This window comes from Charadrius vociferus, unplaced genomic scaffold (genome assembly GCF_000708025.1).
Source record: "Charadrius vociferus isolate BGI_N301 unplaced genomic scaffold, ASM70802v2 scaffold433, whole genome shotgun sequence".
Taxonomy (NCBI): Eukaryota; Metazoa; Chordata; class Aves; order Charadriiformes; family Charadriidae; genus Charadrius; species Charadrius vociferus.
Genome location: NW_009647846.1, coordinates 3,473,090 through 3,495,866, shown reverse-complemented (window position 1 = coordinate 3,495,866; position 22,777 = coordinate 3,473,090). Strand labels below are relative to the sequence as shown.

The 22,777-nt window shown below is 54.5% G+C and overlaps 1 protein-coding gene across 1 annotated transcript in view; it reads left to right on the top strand.

Moving 5' to 3' along the window:
• The first annotated feature begins 12,902 nt into the window (after positions 1-12,902).
• The window catches only part of PLXND1 (plexin D1), a 62,688-nt gene continuing 52,813 nt past the window's right edge, over positions 12,903-22,777 (top strand). Inside the window, exons 1-6 of the mRNA XM_009882894.1 lie at positions 12,903-13,097; positions 15,939-16,070; positions 17,833-17,933; positions 18,617-18,746; positions 20,060-20,234; positions 21,740-21,848. Coding sequence (XP_009881196.1) covers positions 12,903-13,097; positions 15,939-16,070; positions 17,833-17,933; positions 18,617-18,746; positions 20,060-20,234; positions 21,740-21,848 — 842 coding nt within the window. The remainder of the gene's footprint in view (positions 13,098-15,938; positions 16,071-17,832; positions 17,934-18,616; positions 18,747-20,059; positions 20,235-21,739; positions 21,849-22,777) is intronic.

Below are 22,777 nucleotides of genomic sequence, written 5' to 3'. Positions count from 1 at the left end.
GGCGGAGACGGGCTCTTGGCCAGGGCGAGGTGCCCGCCTGCTGCTGCCGCGCTGGGCTGGGGCTGGCTGGCCCGGGCAGGGGTCCCTCCGCGGAGGGGCCGGAGCTGCCCCCGGGTTCCGGAGAGCCGTCACCACAGCTGGCTGCACAGACCTTCTTATTCACAGCAGCTCGGGATTCAGATTAATTTTGATCCATTGAGCTCTTCAGATCTCCTGTAACTAAATAATGGTTTAGGTGGAAAACAGGAAAAGGATCGTTTTGGCCAAGTCCAGTGTTGCATGTGGAGGTACCTCACGGCCGGGAGGACCCTGGAGCACTCTGTGAGGTGCTTGTACGGTCACACAGAGGTGGTGATCATATGTCCTTTCATTACGGGGTTTTCAGTCACTGTTATTGGCGTATCCCCAGATGTTTTCCAGGGCGGGCGTTTGGCTCCCACGCGTGAACACAAACCTGCTCCCCAGGGCGCCAAGGGGTGCTAGTTTAGCTGCAGGGTCTCAGTGGGTGGAAATCAAGGGATTTGCCATCTCTTTTCTGTTTTTTCAAAGCCTATTTTATAGTGGTTGAGAGAGAAGATTGGTGGGGCTGAGGCACCCTCTCCGGGGTGAGAAAGGCACCTAGAGATGTGGACGGGTGCCTGGGGATGCTGTAAAAACACCTTGCTACGCCTTGAAAATCCCGGTAGGTGTCTATTTAAACTCGCCGGCAACCGCGCCGTTGTGACGTTCTGGTCTGCTGACCTCTTGCAGCGAGTTGTTGGAAACAGGATAGGTCTGAGCCCCTGGCTGTGGTAATTTAATGCAAACACGGGGCGAGCCTGCACCAGCAGCGGTTGGAAACAATCAGTTACAACCAGCCGAGCGCCACCGCACACTGCCTACAGCCATCCGGCCACACCGCCCGGCTCGGGCTCGTTCCTGGCATGCGTGGGGGTTGCCCGTTGCGGCCGGGGGCTCCCCAGCCACGGGGATGGTGCGCACGGGTGTGTGACCGCTGGTTGGCACCGAGGAGGTGATGGACGGGGGTCAGCGTTCTTGACCGGGAGGCAGAAAGGGCTCCATGGTCCAGTGCAGGAGGGGACGCCCGGAGGCGTTAGTGCTCGTGCTGTGCCCCTTGCGAGGAGCAGCGGGGCTGTGCCCTCTGTCGCGGTGAGCCCTTGGTGCAGCACACCAGCCTGGGCTCGGGGAGCCTTATCGCCCCCTTTTCTTGGGGGGAAGGAGGTGGTAAGAGACAGCCCGGTCCATGCCTTGTCATTGATCAGATGGGTGGCAGCATCAGGACTTGAATCGCGGTCCTGAGTGCTGCTGTGTCACCGTCCCCAGCACACATCCCCAGGGGCATGGCATGGCGGGGGGGAGCCCACCACTACATCTGCAGGAGGGATCAGCTTTGCTTTGCTTTTTTGGTTTTGTTTGTTTTGTTTTTGGGGTTTTGTTGGGTTGGTAAAGAAATTATTGCAAGTTGTTTTCTTTTCAAGTTGGGATCTAACACCTTGCAGTGCGTGGAGGAGGTGGCAGACTGTCTACGGCAATCTCCCACTTCGAGAGACCGGTAGAATTTATTGACGTTTTTGAGCAGAGGGAGCAGTACTAATTTCTAACATCTGTCGCGCGCCACGGCCGCTGCAGCGGAGCGAGGCCGGCGGGGGCGTGGGACGGCGCGCTCCCCAGAAGGCCGTATCAAACAGAGCCTGGCGGAGCCCCGTTAGATGTGGTGTGCTGATGAGCAGGGCTGATGTCAAAGCCCGTGATGATTTCGCCTCGCCTGAGTGTCAGCAGGGCTTGTCCATCGCAGGGGGCATACGCTGGATCCTCACGCAGGTCTGTGCTGGAGGCTGGGATCGGGACATCCCCGGGGACAGGGGCACGGGGGCTGCGGCATCCTGCAGCAGCAGGGGTGCAGCAGTGGTGGGTCATGGTCTGAGCAGAGCCGACCTGCTGTTGTGGCCCTTGTGCCTTCTTCTCCAGTCCAGGATGGATTGTTTTTTGGAGGAAGGGACCTACAGATGAGCACAGTCTCCCAGTCCAGGGGTGGCACAAGAGGCACATTGGCTTGGGGTATTTCTTAGGGGGGAACCGGATAGGGGTTAACTTGGATATTCAGACTTTTTTCCATACTGGGGGTCTCATTCCGAAAGTGGCATGGCCAGACCCCCAGTCCCCAGTTTGCTGCCGTGCTCGCGTGGGTGAGCGGTGGCCGCGGGAGCTGTGGGATGCAGGGGGAGCCCAGGGCTCGTGGTGGGGCTGCTCGTGTCCGGGGCACAAACCCCATTTCAAGTCTTAGGCCACGGGGCCAGGGGGGCGCTGATGTTGGGCAGCAGCAGTCGGGCACACGGGACCGGCTGCGGGAACAAGGCTGCCCTGTTTTGGGGCCCGAACCATTGGAGGGTCACTCTGACAAGACTTCTGCAGCTGATGCATTGCGAGTGGCACCGGAATATGAATCTTTCGATTTCAACCCAGAAGCAAAAATGCCTGCAAGTCTGGATTTTGCAAACATGTACCTCTAATATTTGAAGGAAACTTGGAACTTGTCTTACTGATTCTTTCTGATCTCTGTTTAAAGTATTATGCTGCTTCGTACTGCTCCCTTCTGGAGCAAAAACCCTGCAGCTATTACATTTTCATCCCACCGTCTGCTGACCACTGCCAACATTCAATGGGTTGTGAGCTGCTCGTGGCCAAAAGCCATCTCTGGCGGATCGCCTAATTAAAAGGGGCCATTGAAAACCCAGCGTCTTCTAGAAAACGGCTGTGTGTAGAGTGATCTTTTTAGGAATAGTTGGGAAAAGTTTGCAGTATAATGATAGCACTCAATGAAGAAGGGGAGATGTGAGACATGAGGGGTTTTTAATGTAATATAAAATAGCAGTTTCCAAAGTGGTTTGACTTGTGAGTCCGTGTCATAGAATCATAAAATTATAGTTTGGGTTGGAAGGGACCTTAAAGCTCATCCAGTCCCGCCCCCTGCCCCGGGCAGGGACACCTCCCACCAGCCCCGGTTCCTCCAAGCCCCATCCAGCCTGGCCTTAAAGTCATCCTTCGGTACGTCTCCAGATGTGAACTGCAAGCGGTGCACCAGGGTTGGTGTGCTGTTGCACGTGACTCCTCCGAGAGTGGTGGACTCCACTCTGGGAACCAGCTCACGTGGGGAGTGGGCTCGGGTTGGGCTTTCGACAATCAGTGTGGCAGGTCACTAAATGGGAAGGAAATTGTGGCTAAATCTCCACTTGAGGGGACAGACAACTGCCTCTGGAGAGCAACTGATACAGATGATTTCTTCTCCGCACTCTTTCGTTCGGTGTGAATGGTGTCTGTCCCGGGGCTGAGCCACATGGCGGAGGGGTGGAAGCTCCTGCGCATCCCTCCCGGGACTGGCGCTGCCAGGGGAGCACTCTGGCTGGCATGCCATCTGCCGCGGCGTGCTGGGGCTCCCTGGCTGCAGAAAGGCTACTTGGCCACTGTGAGATGAGCTGCTGAAGAAAGGTTTCAAGCTTTGGGCGGGAGCTGGGGTTGCAGTGTTATGTCCCTGGGATCTCTGAACTGTAGTGTCACTGTTCGCTGAGGTTTGGTATGACAGCGAGATACAGAGCTCAGTGGATCTTTCCACACAGCTTTGGAAACACCAGCTTCTGCAAATCGTGAAGGCAAAATATAGAATGGTAGGGAAAAGGAAAGCTTTGCACACCCTTACCAAATAAGAGAGATGCTCAGTTGCTGAATCCAGTAGGACCGCTGATTTTTAACAAATTTTGTGATTATTCTGCTGATCCTAATTTCCTAATTGGGGGGGGACAGGGTGGGGAGGGAGGACCTCCAAAGACGACACTGTAGAGGTGCAATACTGGCAAGTCAACAAGCACAGTGCTTTCAGAGAGCTGCCTGGAGAATGTCTTTTGCTTCGTGCAGATGCCACCTGCGAGAGGAGACTGTGCGAGCCCAGGCGCTAGCCACAGGTTGGAGGACCTGCGCTCACACCTTTGTTCTTCTCACTTTCCATAGCCATCCGTTTAACCTGTTTACTTGAATTTTTTCCGTTCCCAGAATGAGGGCAGAGGTCTTGTGTGTCAGAGCAGAGGAATACACCTGTGAGCTGGGGAAGCTGAGTCTGCTGGAGGCCACGTCTTTATGCTTTGGTCACTTCTACATTTGGAGTGCTCGGTTAATGAGCAAAAAGGCTTTTTTAACCTTTCCATGCCAAACTTCTGCGGCGGGCTGGGTGCTGGGAGCAAGCAGCATTGTTTTGCTCCTGGACGCCAGTGCCAGGCGATGTGCGCGGTGGTACCCACGAGGGACATCTCGGCAGTGTGGGGCAGCGCTGCTGTTCAGAGGCAGGTTTTACTGAGGATGCATAAAAGAAGTTCTGCTCATTATCTCAGAGCTTAATTGATTCGGCAGAACTAATGAGGAAAATACAGGAAAACATTTACTATAAACTATTGCTAAATGAAGCAGATTTGAACTGACACATGCAAAAGACCAGTTGTGTTAGGTAAGAAGTTGTTACTTTAATGGATGCTTTTTTCAGCCCAGAATTGCACAGATAGGCCGTCAGAGCACTTTGAGCACATAAAGTGCTAAGTGTTAGTAGTAGCAATAATAAAAAAATAACCCCCAAAGATCGAGGAGCCAAACTCATGGTTCACCAGGACTCCTCCCTGTGGGAGGGGGTTTGAATAGTTTGGGGTTGGTTACTGGAGCCGAAGCTCAACATAAATGAGAAACACAGCTTGAGGGGTGGAAGGGGGGGCTCTCCCGAGGAAAGAGCAGCTAACAAAATACAGCCTGAATAAATCAAGCGTCTCACTCCCAACAGTTTGGAGGGGGATGTGGTGGTGCAGCTCTCAGAGCGGTGCGGGCGTCCTTGGGACAAGGCGCGCTCGGCCGATCGGCTCTGCGCCTCATCCCCAGGGAGTGGGGCAGAGGGGCGGCGTTTCCAGCGGGGGTGAATTTAAAGGACGTGCAAACTCCCACTGCTTAAACGCTTGGTGTTTGGACTATGACAACCCCTTTGGAGCCTGTTGTTCACTAATCCCTCTGCCTGCCCATTCCTGGGGGATTTGGTTGTATAATCTGAAGTATTGTATTTAATGCAGGATGAAGGCTAACATAATAAGCTTGACCAGTCTTCCTGGCAGCATGAAGGATGTGCAATTTCAGTTAAAAGACTGCTACTTTTTCATATTTCTGTGCTCTGAGCAGTTCCCCGTGCAGTCGCACGTGCTGCCACAGCTCCCTGCAGGGCAAAGCACCGGCGCGTGCCGGACCCCGGCTTGTGCGAGGCGAGGGAGGGGACCAGTGCTGGAGGGCATTTTGGGGGAAGGCTGTGCAGGGCAGGTCCTGCCCACGTCGCCCTCTGCTCTCTTTACCAGCAGTTCAGCCTCAGAGTCCGCACGGCGCGGTTGGGGCTTGCGGAGCGATGGGTGGCCGTGAGTCTGGCCGGTTCCTGCAGGAGGAGGTGGCGGAGGGGACCGAGGGGGTAATCACGCCGTGTAGCTGCGGTCGGTGCCACCATCGGAGCCTCTGGGGACTTGTGGGAGCTGTTACATCCTCCCTAACACCCCGAGGAAGTCTCCGTCAAGGACACCCCCCCTTCCCTCCTGCACCTGAAGCAGTACAGCGGAAGGTGGATGGCCACAGAAAGGCTGTGTTTGCCCGAGCCGTTGCTCAGGTTTGGCCTCACCATCACAGAGCGACCGGTCGCCTGCCACCCAGCTGTTCCCAGCACTGTCCCCGTCTTCTGGTGCGTTCTTGCAGGCGGTGGCCGAGTCGGTGTGCATGAGGTCTGCCCAGGGCCGCCGCTGGGTTTTGCCTTCTGAGATGAGACGCGGCGCTGAGAGCATCTGCCGGCGTTTCAAACCACCTCCCCCCTGGCGGTTTGAGGTCTGTGGCCGCGGCAGAGGCGAGCGTGCAGCCGCTTAGATGCAGGCAGTGTCTAAGAGTTGGAGGCTTGGCCTTGAGCTGGCTGGAGGCATGTGCCTGCAGACTCACCGAAAACAGTTCCTCCTTTGCTTTTGGGGGGCTGACGGGCTCAGCCTGTCGGGTCAGTTCTGGCCCCAAGTCTGGCTTCAGGCGTGCGGTCTGCCGAGCCCCTCACCTCGCACCGGGCGAGCGCCTCGACCTGCGCCGAAAACTAAGAAGTCGAAGAAGGGTGGGTCCTGGTGGCACGGGCACACAGGGCTGCTGAGCATCGCGTGCCTCCGACCGTGCCAGTTCTGGAGTAAGTCTTGTGCAGCGCAGAACAAGTCAAAGGAGATTAAAAGTCTGAGGAGAACCACCTGTGTGCGGCGTGCCTGCTGCGCCCTGCCACCCCCAGCGGCCGTCGGTCTGTGCTCTGCTCACTTCGAGTAAGGGACACAAGCCCGAATACCTCGGTTGTTTTAATCAGGTGAACGTGCCACGTGAAGCTGCTGAGAGTGAATGTTAGGAGTGGGAAAGAAGAGGATTGGAGTTGAAAAGTAGGGAGAGGGAAGAATGAGTTTTATAAGACAGGGGAAAAAAGTTATCCTGTAAAATAAAAATGAAGATAAGAGGCTGAAAAGCTGCCAGGCATGAGGAGCTCTGCAGAAGCCGAAGGAACGCTTTTTGGCAAGGGGGTGACATTTGTCTGGGGTGGAGGGAGGAGGAGCAGTGCACTGACACGGTCATTTTTCTCGCCGCGCAGCCAGTGCGGCTCTGCCGCTGGTGCCTCTGGCTGCGGGGCGGGGGGTGCGCCTTTGGCCGGGGAGCGGTGCTTCGCAGGGGTGTCACAGGGGGAATCTGGTGATAGCTTTTCATTAGCAATTGCTCCCCTTCAGTAAAACGGTAACTTTCCCGACGTGGGGCTGGAGGCGATAGTCGTCACAGCCGTCACCCGCGTCGGGGTGAGGCGCACGGGGCTGCACGTGTGTCGTGGTGGTTTCCCAGCGCAGGAACCAGCGCGGAGGTCTGCAGGAGAGGTCCCGAGGGCTGCTGCCGGGGGGACCATTTGGGAGGTCCCATGGACATCGATGGGCCCCCCGGCGTTGGTCAGGTGGTTGCTGATTTACCCCCGGGACTCTGCCCCCGCCGTGCCGGGATGCTGTTGGGCTGGAAAAGCCGCTGGTGTGGTTGAGCCCTGGCTGTGGCTCCCCGCGGCAGGACAGGTCCCGGTTGCCACTGCGAGCACACAGACGGGTGTTTGCACAGCCCGTTACTGGTGTCACACTGGTGGCTTGCGGACCGCCGCCGGCCAAGGGTGGCTTTAATGAGAAAAACACAGCAAAACTGCCACTTCCTCGCTCGGGAAACTTGTGGTCTAAGTGAGCAGTGAAATCAGGGTGCAAATCTCATTTTAAGCCTTTTTTTTTTTTTTTTTAAGGATGTCTGCTATGCAGTGGGGTTGCTGATTGCTTAGTGTGGATGATTCTTGAGAAAATTCAGCAAGATTCATTTTATGAGAGGTTCTCAGCCCGAGTGCCTCGACTGGCCAAGAGTGCGTGTTGATTTGCCTCCCGTTGCCTAAAAAATATGATGGGAAGAGTTAGAGGAGCTCTGTGCTAATGCCTGCCCTCACGGCAGCGCTGCAATTAGAGACCGCTTACATCTCAAGTGCCTTAACAGTACAGTCCTCTTCTGAGGATGACATTTTCCTCCAGGCATCCCAAAAAGCCTGGTTTTGACAGCTCTGGTTGCGACACTCCAGCAGATAAAACGCGTGATTGTGTGTACAAACTGCTGGCGGCGCGGGGGGGCTCCGGCATGAATGGGCTCTGCCGGGGGGGGTTCCCGGCCCGTCTGGGCTCCGCGGCACAGAGGAGGGCTTGTGCTTTCTGCCTTCCTGATGCGCCCAGGACAGCTTGCCACCCTCTCCTACTCTGCCCCTTTTCCTATGGGCTGCAATATTTCAGCGTTGGTTTTTAGCATCTCTCTACGGTTCAACTTGGAGCCCATGTCCAGCTGTTCTCTTCCGGCAGTATCCAGATTATTTTGAATATTCTCTCTGCGATCGGAGATTTCCCTGAGTCATACCTAAATGTTAATAAAAGCCTAATGGTTTATGTTAAGGATGGCGAGAGATAAAACTAGAGCCCTTTTATCGCAGACTTTAATGGCCTGAAAATGTCAGTTGTGTAGCAGCAACTGCCAAATTTTGAGCCTATGAAGACGATGGCTAAGTCCCACAAATCAACAAGTTTGGAGCGGATTATCGGATGCTGGCTGTGTCATTTTCCCAGGACTCCAGGCGTGCTGGAAGCCAACACTTTAATCCGCTCTGATACGATGCATGAAAGGGGCCGGAGTCCCTTCCCACCGACTGCTGCTCGCGAAGGTTTGGGAGACGACGCAGCAGTCAGAAATGCGCTGCTGAAGGCAGAGGCTGCAGGGCTTTTTTTTTTTCTGAACTGCAGCCCGCTTTTGATTCAGAAATAAACCCCGTCTTTGCTTAAGAACTATTTTTAAGGTCACAAACACAGGATGCAGAAATCAGTAGGTTTCATGGTTTTCCTGAGTGCTGCCTCACCACTCCTCTTCCTCCTTCTGTTTCCAGCAGACTTCCTTCCCGCGGGGACATCCTGCACGCCTGCCGCTGCTGCGCTGTAATGGAAATTCTGGGGAATTGCTTTTTCTGCTCTTTTTAGGCCTGGGATAAAGAACTGAACTTGCTCCGTGAAAATAGCTGAACTCTTGAGCTCTGATGTGGCTGGAAATCTTTTCTCTCTGTCCCGCTTTGTTTTTGCGATGGCGCTCAGGGGTTAATCAGACGAACCTTTGCTTTGAATTAATCTGCGTGGCTTGTGAAATTTTGCAAAAATCCCGAGTATGCCCCTCTTGCGGGCACGCAGGTGACAGCCACACTGTTCGGCTGGTGCTGGCTGGGGGTCGTCTCCAGCGTGCGCCCTCTTCGTTAGCGTCGAAGTGGCACAGTCAGATGTTTTGGGTGCAGAGGGATTCGGATCTAGACTCGCCCGATATTTCTGTGAGTTACTGAGTATCCAGAGTGTGTAGCAGAAAAGTAGTGGCAATGCAATAAATGCCCACAGGGTTGTTTTAAAATGCAGATGATAGAAAGAGATTTGTTTTGGAAGAAAGTTGATATTCATGCTTTCCCCACTTCAGGGTAGGGCAGTTTGATTTAAGACGGGGCGAGATTCAACCCGTTCCGCATGGAGGAAGCCTTTTAGCGCAGCCTTTAAGTGTGATTTCCCGAGCTGCAGTGGTTGCCTGGTGCCGGCAGAAGGATGTGACTCGGCCGTGTCCTGTTTACCGTAACGCGGCAGGGCTGAGACGTCCCCTCGGCGCTGTGGTGTGCAGACAGCAGCAGCGTGTGTCACCCCACCCTGGGACCCGGCAGGGGGAAACACCATATGTCCCCTCCTGCCCGTCCGCCGGAAGCGCTGATGTCATTTGAAAAAAGGTGTTTTAGAGGAAGGATGTATGCAGCCAAAATAAAGCCTGGCCTGTGTTAGAATACTTACGTCCTGTTTACTGTGGAAAACACTTTGCGCTGATACGAGCTCCCAAATGCATGATTTATAAGCAGTCAGGCGCAGCAGATAAGGAACTTCCCGTGATTTCGGCCACCTGTGAGAAGAAAGGGCCGCATCCCCCGGGCAGAGGCCGGTAGGGGCTCCCCGCGCAGCTGCTGCGGGGACGGGGGGCTGAGCATCCCTCGGGCGCCCCGAGGTGCCTCTGCGCTTGGTGTCCCGGCACGAAGGGCCTTGTGAGCTTCAGGTGGTTAATACTGTAAAGAGTAATGAAGAAGGGCGAGACATAATCATCCCCAAGACAAACAAATAAACCCAAGGACACTTCTAAGGGTCTGGCTGTGAGTGGAAGGGGCCATTCCCTCAGGAACAGGAACGGCTAGCCGTATCCTCGGTGTGGTATAAAAAATTGTGTTGCCCAGTTACAGGAGGAAACATGCACACTTAAGAATTTGGGCTGCGATTTTATTTTTTAATAGAACGAAAAGCCATAAAACTGCAAAAGGCATTTTGCAAAGTCACTTGCATCCAGAGCACTTGATCCTTTTGTCTCGGTCCCGTGTGAACCGAGCTGCAGCTCCGAGCGTGTCACCTCCTGCTTGGCACTCGCTTTAGCAGAGAAAGTTTTTGAAATTGGTCTTTGTTGCTTCACATCTGATGTGACCGGCAGCAGCAGTGGATGTGGGGTCTGGCGTTTGCCGGGGCGCAGGGCACCGTGGTCAGGCTGGCTTCGTGGAGGGGACCCAGCTTGTGCTGGTCCCGCAGCAGGGACGTGAGCCCTGGACGCGTCTGCAGCGGCGCGCTGCCTCTGTTGACACCCATCCCGGTGGGGTTTGCTGCTGTCTTCTCCCAGGCAGACAGGGGGAGGGGGCAGTGCCAGGGCTGCGCACCCCACGCCGACTGCCCCTCCACGGACCACCCGCGGCCGCTGCAGAGAGGTCACCAGCCCTGTGGTGGTCCGGCGAGAGGACACCATCCCTCGTCCCCGGAGACACAGCCCCGATGCTTAACATACGTTTTGGGTTTTAGAAAGTTTATTTCCCGTTTTTGTCCAGGGACGTGTTGCTGTGGTGTGGCACCAACGCAAGACGCGTGGCCGTGGCCGGGAGGGGGCACAGGCGCGAGGCGGGAGCTGCGCCCCAGCCCGGGGTCAGAGCGGTGGTCCTGCCCGGGTCCCACGCGCTCAGCACAAAGCCTGAAGATTTGCCTAATCTCCTAAACGGGCTGAAGAGAGGGGAGAGCTGAAGATTTAGCCTGGTTCCATTAGTGAAATAATAGCGATAATAAGGGAATTAAAATACAGGCCCTGGTGCACTCAGCCCAGGGAGGGGGGCCTGTGCCAAACAGGCTGGCTGTCGACTTCTGCCCGGTGGAAGCACGTGGTCCGGTTTCTGAACAGATACAGCCCCAAATCCCTGCATTTGTTCTGCTTAAATTAGCACTCCTGGTGATTATTTTGGGAGGAATAGCCACGTTACAACTGAGTTCAGTAAGGTGTAAAATGTGCTTAGTTTTAGGGGTGTGGGTGGCAGTCTGCCAGCGCTCTCCTGTCTCGAGTTCTGTGTAAGCGCCTCCCGCGGTCGGGGCCGTAATTTGCCGTGCTCTCAGGCAGCCGGCGGGGACCCGCAGATGTCGGCGCGTCAGCCCTGCGGCTGCATGCCCGCACCCGGGAAGGGCGACAGCGCAATTGCGGCGTCTCTTCAGATGAGCCTGAAATGACACCGTAGAAGATGTGGTAATGGCCCTTGAAACATGCCCATCATTTGAGCGACTTTCGCTGCACCCACAGCACTTCATAAAAGCTGCTGCAGGAGTGACAGCAGGTAAATTGTCGGCAGCGAGACTGTTGTGATGTTCAGACGTTGTTGAATCCATCCACGTTGCCTGAGCAGAAATTATAAGGAGAGTCTCAGAGGATTCAGGGTGAGAGTGGTCATAAATCTTGGGTGCATCTCAGCAGGGCAGGAGGAATATGAGGCATCATTCCCGTTTTCAAATGCTGCTGTCATGCAGCAACTGCGCTAATTAATTTAGCACAGGATGGCAAAGTCTGTTGTCTTGCTTTGGGCTAAATGAGCCGAGTGCTCACAGACAGGCCTCACATGAGGAGTCCTTAACAATTATCCTCTGCCGTCGCCCCTTGGCACCCGGTGGCAAATCGGCACGGGAGCCTCGATACCGGCCTCATGTCCCCGGTGCCAGCCCTGGTGGGGGCGGCTCATCCGCTGGGGCCAGCGCTGGCAGTGCCGCTCACCGCCGCGGTTGGTGCCGGGGCCGGGCGCCCACCGGAGCTGCGGCACCTGCGCTCCTGCTGTCTTGAGGTGAACTTTTCTGTCGCAAAGGCAGTTCACCCTCCCCCAGAGCGCTGAGGAACAGCTTGAAAGCAGAAACCAGAGGCGAAGAAAGGACATCTTGTGGTCCTGTGCGCAGCTGTACGTGTTCCCCTCAGCGGCTGTGGGCTGAGGCTGGACGGGGTCGGTGGCTCCAGCGTTTCTGGGCAGAGTTTTGCAGCCGCTGCACTTCCCTCCATGTCCTGCAGTGTGGTGCTTCCTCTGAGACAGTGGCTCCTCCATCCCATGCCATCCCAGTGGAAGACCAGTGGAAATTTTGCTGTTGACTGCAGTAGCAGCAAGATCAGAGCCAGGATTTACAGTCCTGAGAGTCGCCAGCAAGCTTCGCCCCGCTCCTTTGGCTCTGTTCTCAGTCACTTCCTCACTTTCTTGCAGGGAAATAATATTTTGAGTTCTTTCATCAGAGAAACTTTTTGCCTCACCTTTTGTTTGAGAGGGAAGGAGCTGGAGACGTCTGTGGGCTTGCAGCTGCCCCGGCTAAGCACGGCTCCGTGTGTTCCCGAGTGCTGGGACCCGTCGCCGTGCCGGGGGGCCTGGGACCACCCCTCTGCCAGGGCAGGCGGTCGCTGCGGAGGGCTCATCCTTGGTGGGCTGATAGACCTCCTCTGCGGTGCAGCCCCCGCCGGCGAGGGGCTTCCAGCGCTGCGCTGGAGAGGAGACCTCAGACTGCTTTGGTGGGAGAGGGGTGCAAGGAGCCCCCTTGTCCCCTTTTACTGTCGCACCAGACTTTTGTGTTGAGGTGAGGATGCTGTGGCAGTAAATGGGTGTTTGGCTGGAGGACACCCTCCCGGGGTGCGCAGCACCCGGACGGCTCCGGCAGCGATGCCGGTGCTGCCCCATAGCATGGTCAAGGGCAGAGCTCCTCCGGCAGTTCATCTCCAGCAAAGCCCAGTCTGCGTTTGTCTCGGGGGGTAGATCTGGCAAGCACAAAGGAGGCTTTTTACAGCTCTCCGCTCCTGTATTAACCCGTTACATTTTCCCATTCCACGACGCGGTAGTGAGGAGCTCTCCCCGGGCACAGTGGGGCCATCAGCAGTTTGTCCGCCCTGAGCCCCGGGGCGGTGACGGTGCGGGGACACGCTGGGGTTTGCCGCAGCCCGTTGACATGTGTGTCTCTCCGCAGCTGCAGCCGGAGCAGCTGGACTGTGGAGCAGCGCACCTTCAGCACCCGCTGGCCATTGTGAACCCCGTCACAGCGACCCCCGTCTTCACCTACAGCGGCCGGACGGCAGTGGCGGTGGCCAACATCAACAACTACACCGTGGTGTTCCTGGGCACCGCCAGCGGGGGACTCCTGAAGGCAAGTGGAGCCCGGCAGCCCTGGCACGGGGACGGCAGGGCTGGGGGACGGGGGACGGTCGGGCTTCCCCTTCCCGCGCCTCTGCTTTGCACAGAGGACAGCGTCTGTTGTCAAGTTTGTCTGAGCACCTGCCTTCGTTTGGCAACGAAGAAGTAATTGGATGCTGCCGTAATCTGTACAGTGATGTATGCTGCCTGGTGACTGGTGGCCGTTAATTACTGTTCAAGGCTGCCATGCGAGCGGGGTGTTCTTGATGAACCCTATGCTGGAAATGTTATTGTGCAGCATTTAATTATTAACAGCTCTTCTAATAAATTCTTCCTCTGAGCTGATGGCTTTTGAAGGCTCCATGTAGACAAGGGAGTCACCGAGAGATGCTTCATCTCAGCTGAGTCCAAAGCAGGTGTGAATCCATGCGGAGTATCTGTTTTAGATAACGTGCCAAAGGCAGCGTAGGGCAATGCAGTACCCTGGCTCCAGAGCCGAGATGCAGGGCCAAGGTTTTAGTAACTTTAGCGCTTGAAGTTTGCCAAAGAAAGTTTTGATTCCAGCCAGTCGCAACACTTTGGTGTACTCTCAGCATCGAAAGTCCATGAGAGGGGGAAAAAAGCCCTGGAGCAGAGACATGGCTGATACCTGCTTTGTCTCAGCCTGGGGTTGGTGCTGCATAATGTGGAATATTGGATCAAAATGCTTGGAGAGAAGAAAACTGATCCAATCTCTTCCCTTGCATCCAAGTGCTCCTGGCAGAAATGCGGGAACGATCACAAAGAAACTCACTGCTTTGATTTTTGCCCGCAGGGACAGGTAATTCGTGGGGGTGGGAGGAAACTGGCACCCCATCCAGGTGCACGGGGCTGGAGAGGCACATGCCACACGCAGCGCAGCCCGTGTTCACACAGTATTAACAGCTCTGCTTCCATTATCATCTCTGAGAAAGCAGCCTTATCGGCTGAGCCTCCATTAGGGAGAGGCTCCTGGCTACCCTTTGCTGGGATAATTTGCTCAGATAGCTCTAATCTAATTCTGCAACACAGCTGCATAACCAGAAGCCCTTTTACCTTCGGGGCTCCTTGCTATTTGGCACGGGATACAAGATACGTTGCGTGAGTTATCATTCAGATTTGCTGCCTGAGAAAAGACAGCAAAGGGGCAGAAATAGCGCTCGACCAGCTCCCGCCAGCAGCAATTATGGCTGCCAGGGGTATGTATGGGGAATTAATCAGATAGGCCGCAGACGGGCATTTCGTAAGGGCCATTATCAGTGCCACGTCCAGCAGTCATTAAAGGAAGAACAGCGCTGGGGAAGCGGTGGCCAGGGCAAGGCGCAGTGGTGCAGTGCCCTCGGAGGAGACGGGAGTGGGAAGGGTCTGTTACGGCGGGTCCCCACGTGTCCGGGTCTGGGGGTCTGTGGAGGAGGTGCTGTGGTGGGGTTACCCAGAGCACAGCCCACTCGGCTCTTGCCAGTCCAGCACGTGTCCTCCAGCTCACCCCAGCCCTGCTCCTGCAAGAGCGCTGGTGGTCTCTGCCGCGCTGCCGTGGCTCTCCCGGGGGTGCAGGGAAGGTGCCTGCGCAGTGAGAGCGCGGGGCAAAGGAGCGGGAGGCAGAGGCACCTTGGGACAGGCGCCGAGAAACAGCCGAGTGTGGAGCAAAGCTCAGCAAGAAGGGAGAGGGGATGGTCACACAGCTAAAGTGGAGGGCATCGGGACTCGGTGCATGGGCATCTTGGGTGATCCCGGGCAAATTATTTAGCTTGTGGATAGCCAGCTTCTAATGGGGATAATGACAGTTCCCTTCTTGTTCTGCACAGCAGCTTGCAGTGCTTGCATATGGTTCTGAGCAGAGGGAAGCCCTCTGCTTTGAGCTTGTGCTATCTTACTAGGACATGTCGGTGCTGCTCTAGTGTAAGAATTAATTAATCCTATGTTAATTAATTAATCCAGACTTTAGAGAGCAGAGGCACGCTTGGTCCTTACAATGATTGCCTTCCCTTGCTAGGAAGGAGGTAGGAATTTTCCTCGCTCCCTTTCTGTTTTAAGCTGAAAAGTGACTGTCACGCGAAATTGTGTAGCCCTATTGTTATTTCCTCTCAGCAATGCCACATTTAATTTGCTGAGTTTTCAAGTCAAATGCCAAGACATTCTGGGATCTGAAAGGCAGGCTGATGCTTTGCAGCCTCTTCCATCACTGCCAGCGCTTCAGCTGGTGATTCATGAGGCAAGGTAGGATTCGGCTCTCTTGCGGCAGCTGCCACGGTCTTCTGGAGCTAGCAGGGATAAAAGCTTCTTTTGGCCAGGGGTGACAACACTTATTTTTCAGATATGCAGGGAGCAGGGGATGCCATGTTGTACAGCCCCGTTGCTGGTCTCCACTGGTTTTCATTAAGCTTTGGAAATGCGGTGTTCTTTGTAACAGAAATGCACATATGTATGTAATGAGGGCTGAAGGCTGGTGCCACTTACATTAGGGTGAAGCGAGAGGAACACGGCTCTGGCCGGCTGCAAACGGCCGTGCACTGGGCAGAGCCTTCGACGAGAAGTTTTGCAGGCAGCCTCGTGATGGGAGCGACCGAGGGCTGTGAGGGCTGGTCGTCATCGAGCGGGGCTCCTGGCCATGGCCCGGGCTTTCTGGACCACTCAGTGCCTTCCCTGTGGCACAGCACTGGCCTTCCGTAAAGCTCTGTGTGTGCAGCTTGCGAAGTGTGTGGAGATTTACAGCGCTTGAAAATGTGGAACACTGTTAGATACCGCTTTGACTCTTGTTTATAACTGAGGAAAAATAATGTTCTCCCCATAGTGTTTGAAAAATGGTCTCAATGAGTGGCTTCTTCTCACGCTACAGATAAATCTGGACAGTACCATGAAGGTTATTAGCAGGAGATCCATTTCGGTGGCTTACGGAGAGCCTGTCCACCCCATCATGCAGTTCGACCCTTCTGATTCCACCTACCTCTATCTGATGACCTCTTACCAGGTGAGATCTTTAGTCTTCAGCCAAATAGCCTTTGAGCGTCATGCACTTGATTTACTGTTCAGCACTAAGCGGGGATCAGGAATGGACAATAAAACTTGGTTTAACATTAATGGCCAGAGCCGAGAAGGTCAGAGCCTTGGCTGAGGTGTCAGAGGGCTTTTGGAGGAGTGCCTGTGCCTGTCCGTTCTCCTGCATGGGGTGGGGGTCACGCTGAGCAGAGCAGCTTGTCAGGCTTTCTCGTCTTTGTGGTGGCAAGGTAAAGAGTGAAAGATGTCAAAACCGATCCCACTTACAGGAGTGCAGAAATAAGCACAGATTTTTCCTGTGTAGAAACCTGAAAATTACGGTACACAGTCTTCAAGGAGGCTTTTAGGAGGTCCTACAGACAAAAAGTCTGCCTGTCAGAAATGATGCTTAGGGGAGGTTTCTGCTCAGCCTGCCCAGCAGGAGGGCTGCATGGGAGGAGGGCTCTCTGCGGAGACCAGGAACGCCGCAGCAGGTAGAAACAGACGGTCTCATCTCCATCAAGTGAGCAGAGGAGGAAGACAAGAGCTGAGCGCTCCAGGCGCTGGTGGTTTGTCCTGAATTACATTTTAATCTGTCAAAACAGATGCACAGCCACAAATGTTATATGTTGCATTTATATTTTCCAAGCCCTAACTCCCTGCAGATTGGTCATTATCATTTCACAGAACCCCCCCGGGATGTCTCTTTAGCCGATGTTTCAGCCTGTCTCAGCTCAGCTCCTGCGCTGTGCCGTGCATCCTGTTCGGGCTCGATCAAACACCCAGTGCAGCACTTGGGATGCTCTCCTCTGTTTCTTTTCCAGTAAACCAGACAAGTTAATGTTTCTTTGGTGGAATTAGCACCCTGGGAAGCTCTGTGGGAGCTTGATGGGGCTGCGGGGGTGCTGAGCACCGCAGGGCTGGGGAGCAGCAAAGTGCTGCGGGTCAAGCGGGGTCAGGCCGAGGATGCGCTCGCCTGGTGGGAGCTCAGGGCTTTCAGCACCTCTCATTCTCGGTCCCTGCTGTACCAAACCACTTGGTTTCCTTTCCCAAATGTTTAGAAATTGAGGGAGGAAAAAGCAGAAACCCACACATGCTTTCCCTCCAACTGCTCCTGCTGAGCAAGTCCCCAGAGGTACTTCGATTTCTTTACAAATTAAGGTTTCCTGTGGGATTTTGCTTTCTGGTCATTTTGTAAACAGGCAGACAGCATTCAACTCTGTCTAGAAAGGCGCTTTCTGCAGGACTGAGTGAGAGCTTTTCACAGGGAGGGACGAGCTGTGAAACCATCTCCATCTGACGCATCAGGAAGGTGTGGCGTGGCTCTCCGTAGCCTGACCATCACACAGCTATTGCCAAGGCGCCAGCTGAAAAGGAGCAGCTCAGCTCAGTGCTGCCGCTGGGGCAGCAGCAAGCCCCGTCCCTCGGGCATCCTCCCCTGTGCTGGGGCACGCGTGCCCTGGGCTGGGACGGGCTCTGCTGAGGGCACGGGGCAGCTGACTGTGCTGGTCCCTGTGCGGGCTGGTCGTACACCGAGCACCCGCCCCTGAGCGGTGTGGGGCGGAGGGTGGCGGTGCCAGGGTCTGCTCCTCATCGTCTGGTTTGGAAGGATGATGTCCAGGCTAATGGGTAGAGCAGCCCAAAGCTCTGGTGTCTCGTCACTAGCGACGCATGGCTGCGCCGGAGCATCCCGGTCAGGTTGAGTGTTTCTGTGGTGGTGTAGAACATTTGGAAGCAGTTGTGCTGTTGTCGTGCAGATGACGCGGGTGAAGGTGGCTGCCTGCAACCAGTACTCGACGTGCACAGAGTGCCTGGCCGCTGCTGACGCCTATTGCGGGTGGTGCACCATGGAGACCAGGTAGGACTGGCTGTGTCCTGGTGCGCTTCGGCGCGTCCTTTGGCCTTCAAGCCTGGGCAAGGACTTCTGGTGCCTTGTATGTTTCCACACAGTCACGCTACCATTAGTCTTTGTCCATTCCTTATGAAATACGTGCTTCTAAAATCAATTGCATCTGGTCTGAAACGGTTGGGTACTCTTCAGAGCCAGGATTTCACTGTAGCGGCATTGTTATGCTGCCGTTGGCTGCCAGTGCAAAGAATGTCTTGCAGGCATCCAACCATGGGACTGAGAGAGCCAACACCCTGTTAAAGACCATCTTTTGCCCTCGCAATTATTGTTTGTGAGTAGGAGACAATCAGCACTCAAAAAGGGATGTACAAAATTAGACTCTGCATTTACAAATTGAAGAAGTTGGACAAAATGTCACCTTCTCCTCCTCGGTTCCTGGTTCAGCCTAGCCTGCTCTCGCTTACCCTGAATCCTGGTGCTCCGTTGATGCGTACGGAGGTGGGAGTACGCACTCTTATCGTGGCAACCAGACACTTTAAATATAGCAGCAAAGCTTTAGGCTTAGCTGCATGGATGGAGGAAAAAGATGTAGGCACAGGATTTTCTCAGGATCTTCCCTCACAAGGAAACCGACATTTTTATCACCCGCTTTAAAAATAATCAGCCACAAACTGTTCCCCTGTTCATTGCAGGTGTTCTCTGCAGCGCGAGTGCATGAACTTCACAGGGGCCAACTTCTGGGCGAGTGCAAGCGAAGGAGTGCAGCAGTGCCCTTCCATGACCATCTTGGAGCCCGAGATTAATATCGACAAAGAGAACCCGGTGTGTTTGATGTGAATACCAAATTAATCATGTGCAGTGTCCCGTAGAGTCGTTACCTGCTCTCAGGGCTGCTGAATACCCACGCTCCTCTAGCGTTGTACCACAGCTCCACATGGCTCTGGTGTGGGTCGTGGGGATGCTGAGCTCTGTTCTATGCTACCGAGTTGGACCAAGGTCCCCAAGAGGGCCTGGGGGTGACCTCCTGTGCCTCAGCACGCTGGAAGCCGGCAGGACGGGGGCTGCTGAGCCTGTCGGTAAATGGGACTTCAAACACCGCTACACTAAACATGCTGGAGAGATTTGCAAAATTTCAAAATATGGTCAGCTACAGACAGCTAAATCAACTCATTTTCTGGTTTTGTGTTGTTGCTATTTTTAACAGTATTTTAGTGATATTTTAAATGTTTTCAGCAAAATGTTTTTCGTTTAAAGACAAACCCTCTCCCAATGTCAGAAAACTCTGTGCCAAAGTTCTCGACCAGCCCTAAGATGGGGAAATCGCTCGTAACCGGCAGCGGTTGTGGCTGAGCCTGGAGCTGGGGAGAGGGGTCCCGCGGGACCCTGGCTGCGGTCCGGCTCTGCTCCTGCCGCGCAGGAGCAGTGGGCTGGGGGTCCCTGGGGAGTGCCCCCGCTGATGGCAGGGGAAGCCAGCCCAGCACATGGGCGTGCGTTTTCCTGAGTCACCCTCCTCAAAAGCATTCCCTTTCTGCAAAACCTCCTGTCCCTCCCCCTCGGAGGCTGTTGGCAGAAAGAAGCCCCTGCAGCCCACCTGCTCGGCCCCTGTGTGCCGGGGGACGCAGGCGCTCGGCCGCCCGCAGCCCTCCCAGCGGGGTCCAGCCAGCTCGACAGCCCCAGCATCTCTCCCTGGTACGGACGGGTGCAAGCTGGGAGGTTTGGACACTCAGAAACAGGGGTTGATTTTATTCTGCTCTTCCTCCTCCTCCTCCTCCTCCTCCTCCAGCCCAGGAGGCTGCGGGATGGGGGTGTGCGGGCGGCGCGGGGCGAGGACAGCCGGGGCAGCTGAGAGGGCACAGCCTCTGCGTCCTCCCGGCGCGCTCCCAGGGAGCCCGGGGCTGGGTTTCCCTGCCGGCCGCTATCGCGCCAGCTACAGCTGCCGGAGTTGTTGGTGACACAGCTCGTGCTGCCGAAGCGAGGCTCTGTGTGTGGATGGCTTTTGGGAGCTCAAAGTGCATAAAATGAAAGGAAACAGCTATTTTGGCATTGCTAGCCTATGAGAAGCTTGTAAAACATTGACAAATCGTAAATATGATTTTCTGTCATAACAACTGATTATTTTTTTTGTCCAAATATAGGTCCTGATAATACAAATAAATGGGACTATCCCAAACCTGAATGGAACAAATATTTCATGTGACTATGGAAATAATATCCACACGGTAGCCAGAGTTGCTGGAGATTATGTAAACCAATTTATTTATTGCAGTTTACTTCCACGCGAGAAATATCCAACGTTTCCAGATGACCAAGGTATGTAGAGGAAAACAAGCTCAGTTCATTCTAACCACTTTTGTGGACATAATTTTCAGAGGCTTTTTTTTTTCTTTTTCCAACTGTGTGTGCAGATAATGCATACAGGGAAAAAAGACCCAAGCTGCTTGTGTTTTATAGGGCGTATGACTTTAAAGCGTGGGAGTTTCTGCCATCTTAACATGAATTTGACAGTATTTCAAATCTATCAATTTTTGTTTTAAACGTCAGATTTTAAAAGCCAGTTCATGTACTTATTTTGTTAAGATTTATCTGGTTTGAGCTTCTGGATTAGATTTAGTAAGTACTAAAAAATAATGTTTTAGCCCTGGGGGAATAATGTTGCTACTTATATTGATCTTTTCAATTGCTTTTGTTTAATTTACCTCCCAAACATGCGCTACCTTTCAGGAGAAGTTCTGAAAGAAGAGCAAGTGTGTACCTAAAGGCAGCTCAGAAACTCTGAATCCCGTTCATGCAGTTAAAAGCCAGACTGAGGTCTTCTGGTGTCCCCCTGTTTTCAGGTGGTACCAAGCAGGATGCCCTCCTTGAGGCTCCGTGGAGCTGCATTCTGGAGGTGATGAGCACCTGCAGTGCTGGTTGAAGTCAACCGAGCCTTGACGGCTGAGCTGACCAGGGCTGAGACTGGTCGCTTAGCGGTGGAGACAGCTCCGTTTTATAGCTCCTTCTGAGAAGGTCGATGCTTCATTCCAGACTTGGGTGCTTGTTAAATCTTCATCTTTCAAGCCTGGAGTGAATGCCCTATTGAAGATGGCTGACTTCAGTAGAAGAATTAGGCAGTCCTTTTGAAAATCCCACTTTTCATATGCAAGTTTATAAAGCTGCATTGTTTTTCTCCCTAGCTATGCAAAGAATGGGAGATCATTAACTGTTCTGTATTGTTGGTTATGGCAATGTCCAAATGAATTTCTGGAATCCAATGCGCTGATTTATTGTACATATTCTGAAAGAGGCATTGTCTCTTGTCCCTGGTGCTTATATGGCAAAATTGCAAAGAAAAAAAAAAATTAAGCAATTCTGGGGGAGGGGGAGTTAGTATAGCATGTTAAGTAGCCAAAAAAGGGATTTCCACTCTTCTCTGTGGGTTTGTTGTCATGGGGAAAGTGAGCGGGGTTTTAAAACATGATAACTAACATGTTTTAATTACCACATTTTTTTTAAAGTATCATTTAGCACCAACTGTAAGCGAAGACAATAATTAACTCTGCTAATTAACACTTGCACAACACGCTGGAATTTTCTGCTGAAAGTCGCAATGTTCTTTTCTGGGGAGGGTGATGTAAAGCGTTGATTTAAGAGGGAAGAGCTGAAAGTCAGAGGGTGAAAGATGAATGGTCCAAGCTCTGAAATGCAGCTCGGAGGAAGCCCTAGAGAAAACAAATCAGATTTAGCCCTTGTTTTCCCAAGGGTCTGTCTTGTCTTCTAAGCGTGAGCGCAAGCGAGAGGCTCTTGCAACCCAATATTCTTTGGCTTGATTCTCGCAGACCACGTGGTCGTCGAAACTGCTCTCCGGGTCAACAGCAAAAACATTATCCGGGCCAATTTCACCATCTACGATTGCAAAAGAACTGGAAACATTTACCCGAAGAGAGCGTAAGTGACGCTGGTGTGCGGGCCACCGCGGGCGGGTGGTGGCGTGGTGCGGGTCGTGCCATGCTGGCCGCGTGGCACCGGGCGATGGAGGCAGGTGGAGCGGCTGGAGGTTGGGAGGATGCACGTGCGCAGCCGGACGAGGGTCCCCCGTGCGGGGCTGGAGGGGGAGCGCAGCCTCCCTCCCTGCCGGCAGGGCGGCCGGGGCCTGGCATGGTGTGCGGGCCACCGCGGGCGGGTGGTGGCGTGGTGCGGGTCGTGCCATGCTGGCCGCGTGGCACCGGGCGATGGAGGCAGGTGGAGCGGCTGGAGGTTGGGAGGATGCACGTGCGCAGCCGGACGAGGGTCCCCCGTGCGGGGCTGGAGGGGGAGCGCAGCCTCCCTCCCTGCCGGCAGGGCGGCCGGGGCCTGGCAGGATTTGGCAGGGGATTTGGTAGCGGGTGCGCTGCCAGGGATTTACAAGGGAGGGTCCTCGCAGCGCCTCGAGCCATCTGGACATGTTGGTGTTTTTTTAAACGTGACTAATATTTTTATATAAAGCTTGTTCTGTTAACCCTTCGGCAGCAGAGCCAGTCCCCGCAGCGATCCCCGGGGGTCTGTGGGGCAGTGGGGGGGTGTGTGCGTCCCCTCTGCTCTCTCTGCCCCGCCAGCCTGGGTGGGGGCAGCTGCGTGCCCCTCCTCTGGGGCCACCCACAGAAAGCCAAAAGCCATCTGCCTTTCAGGAGTGTAGCAATGGGGGATCCCTGTGTCCTGCCCACCAGTGGTCCAACGCCCTGCACAAACCGTGGGGGAGAGCCTTCATAGAATCATAGAATAATTTGGGTTGGAAGGGACCTTAAAGGTCATCAAGTCCAAAATCCCCTGCCCTGGGCAGGGCCACCTCCCCCCAGCCCAGGTTGCTCCAAGCCCCGTCCAACCTGGCCTTGACCACC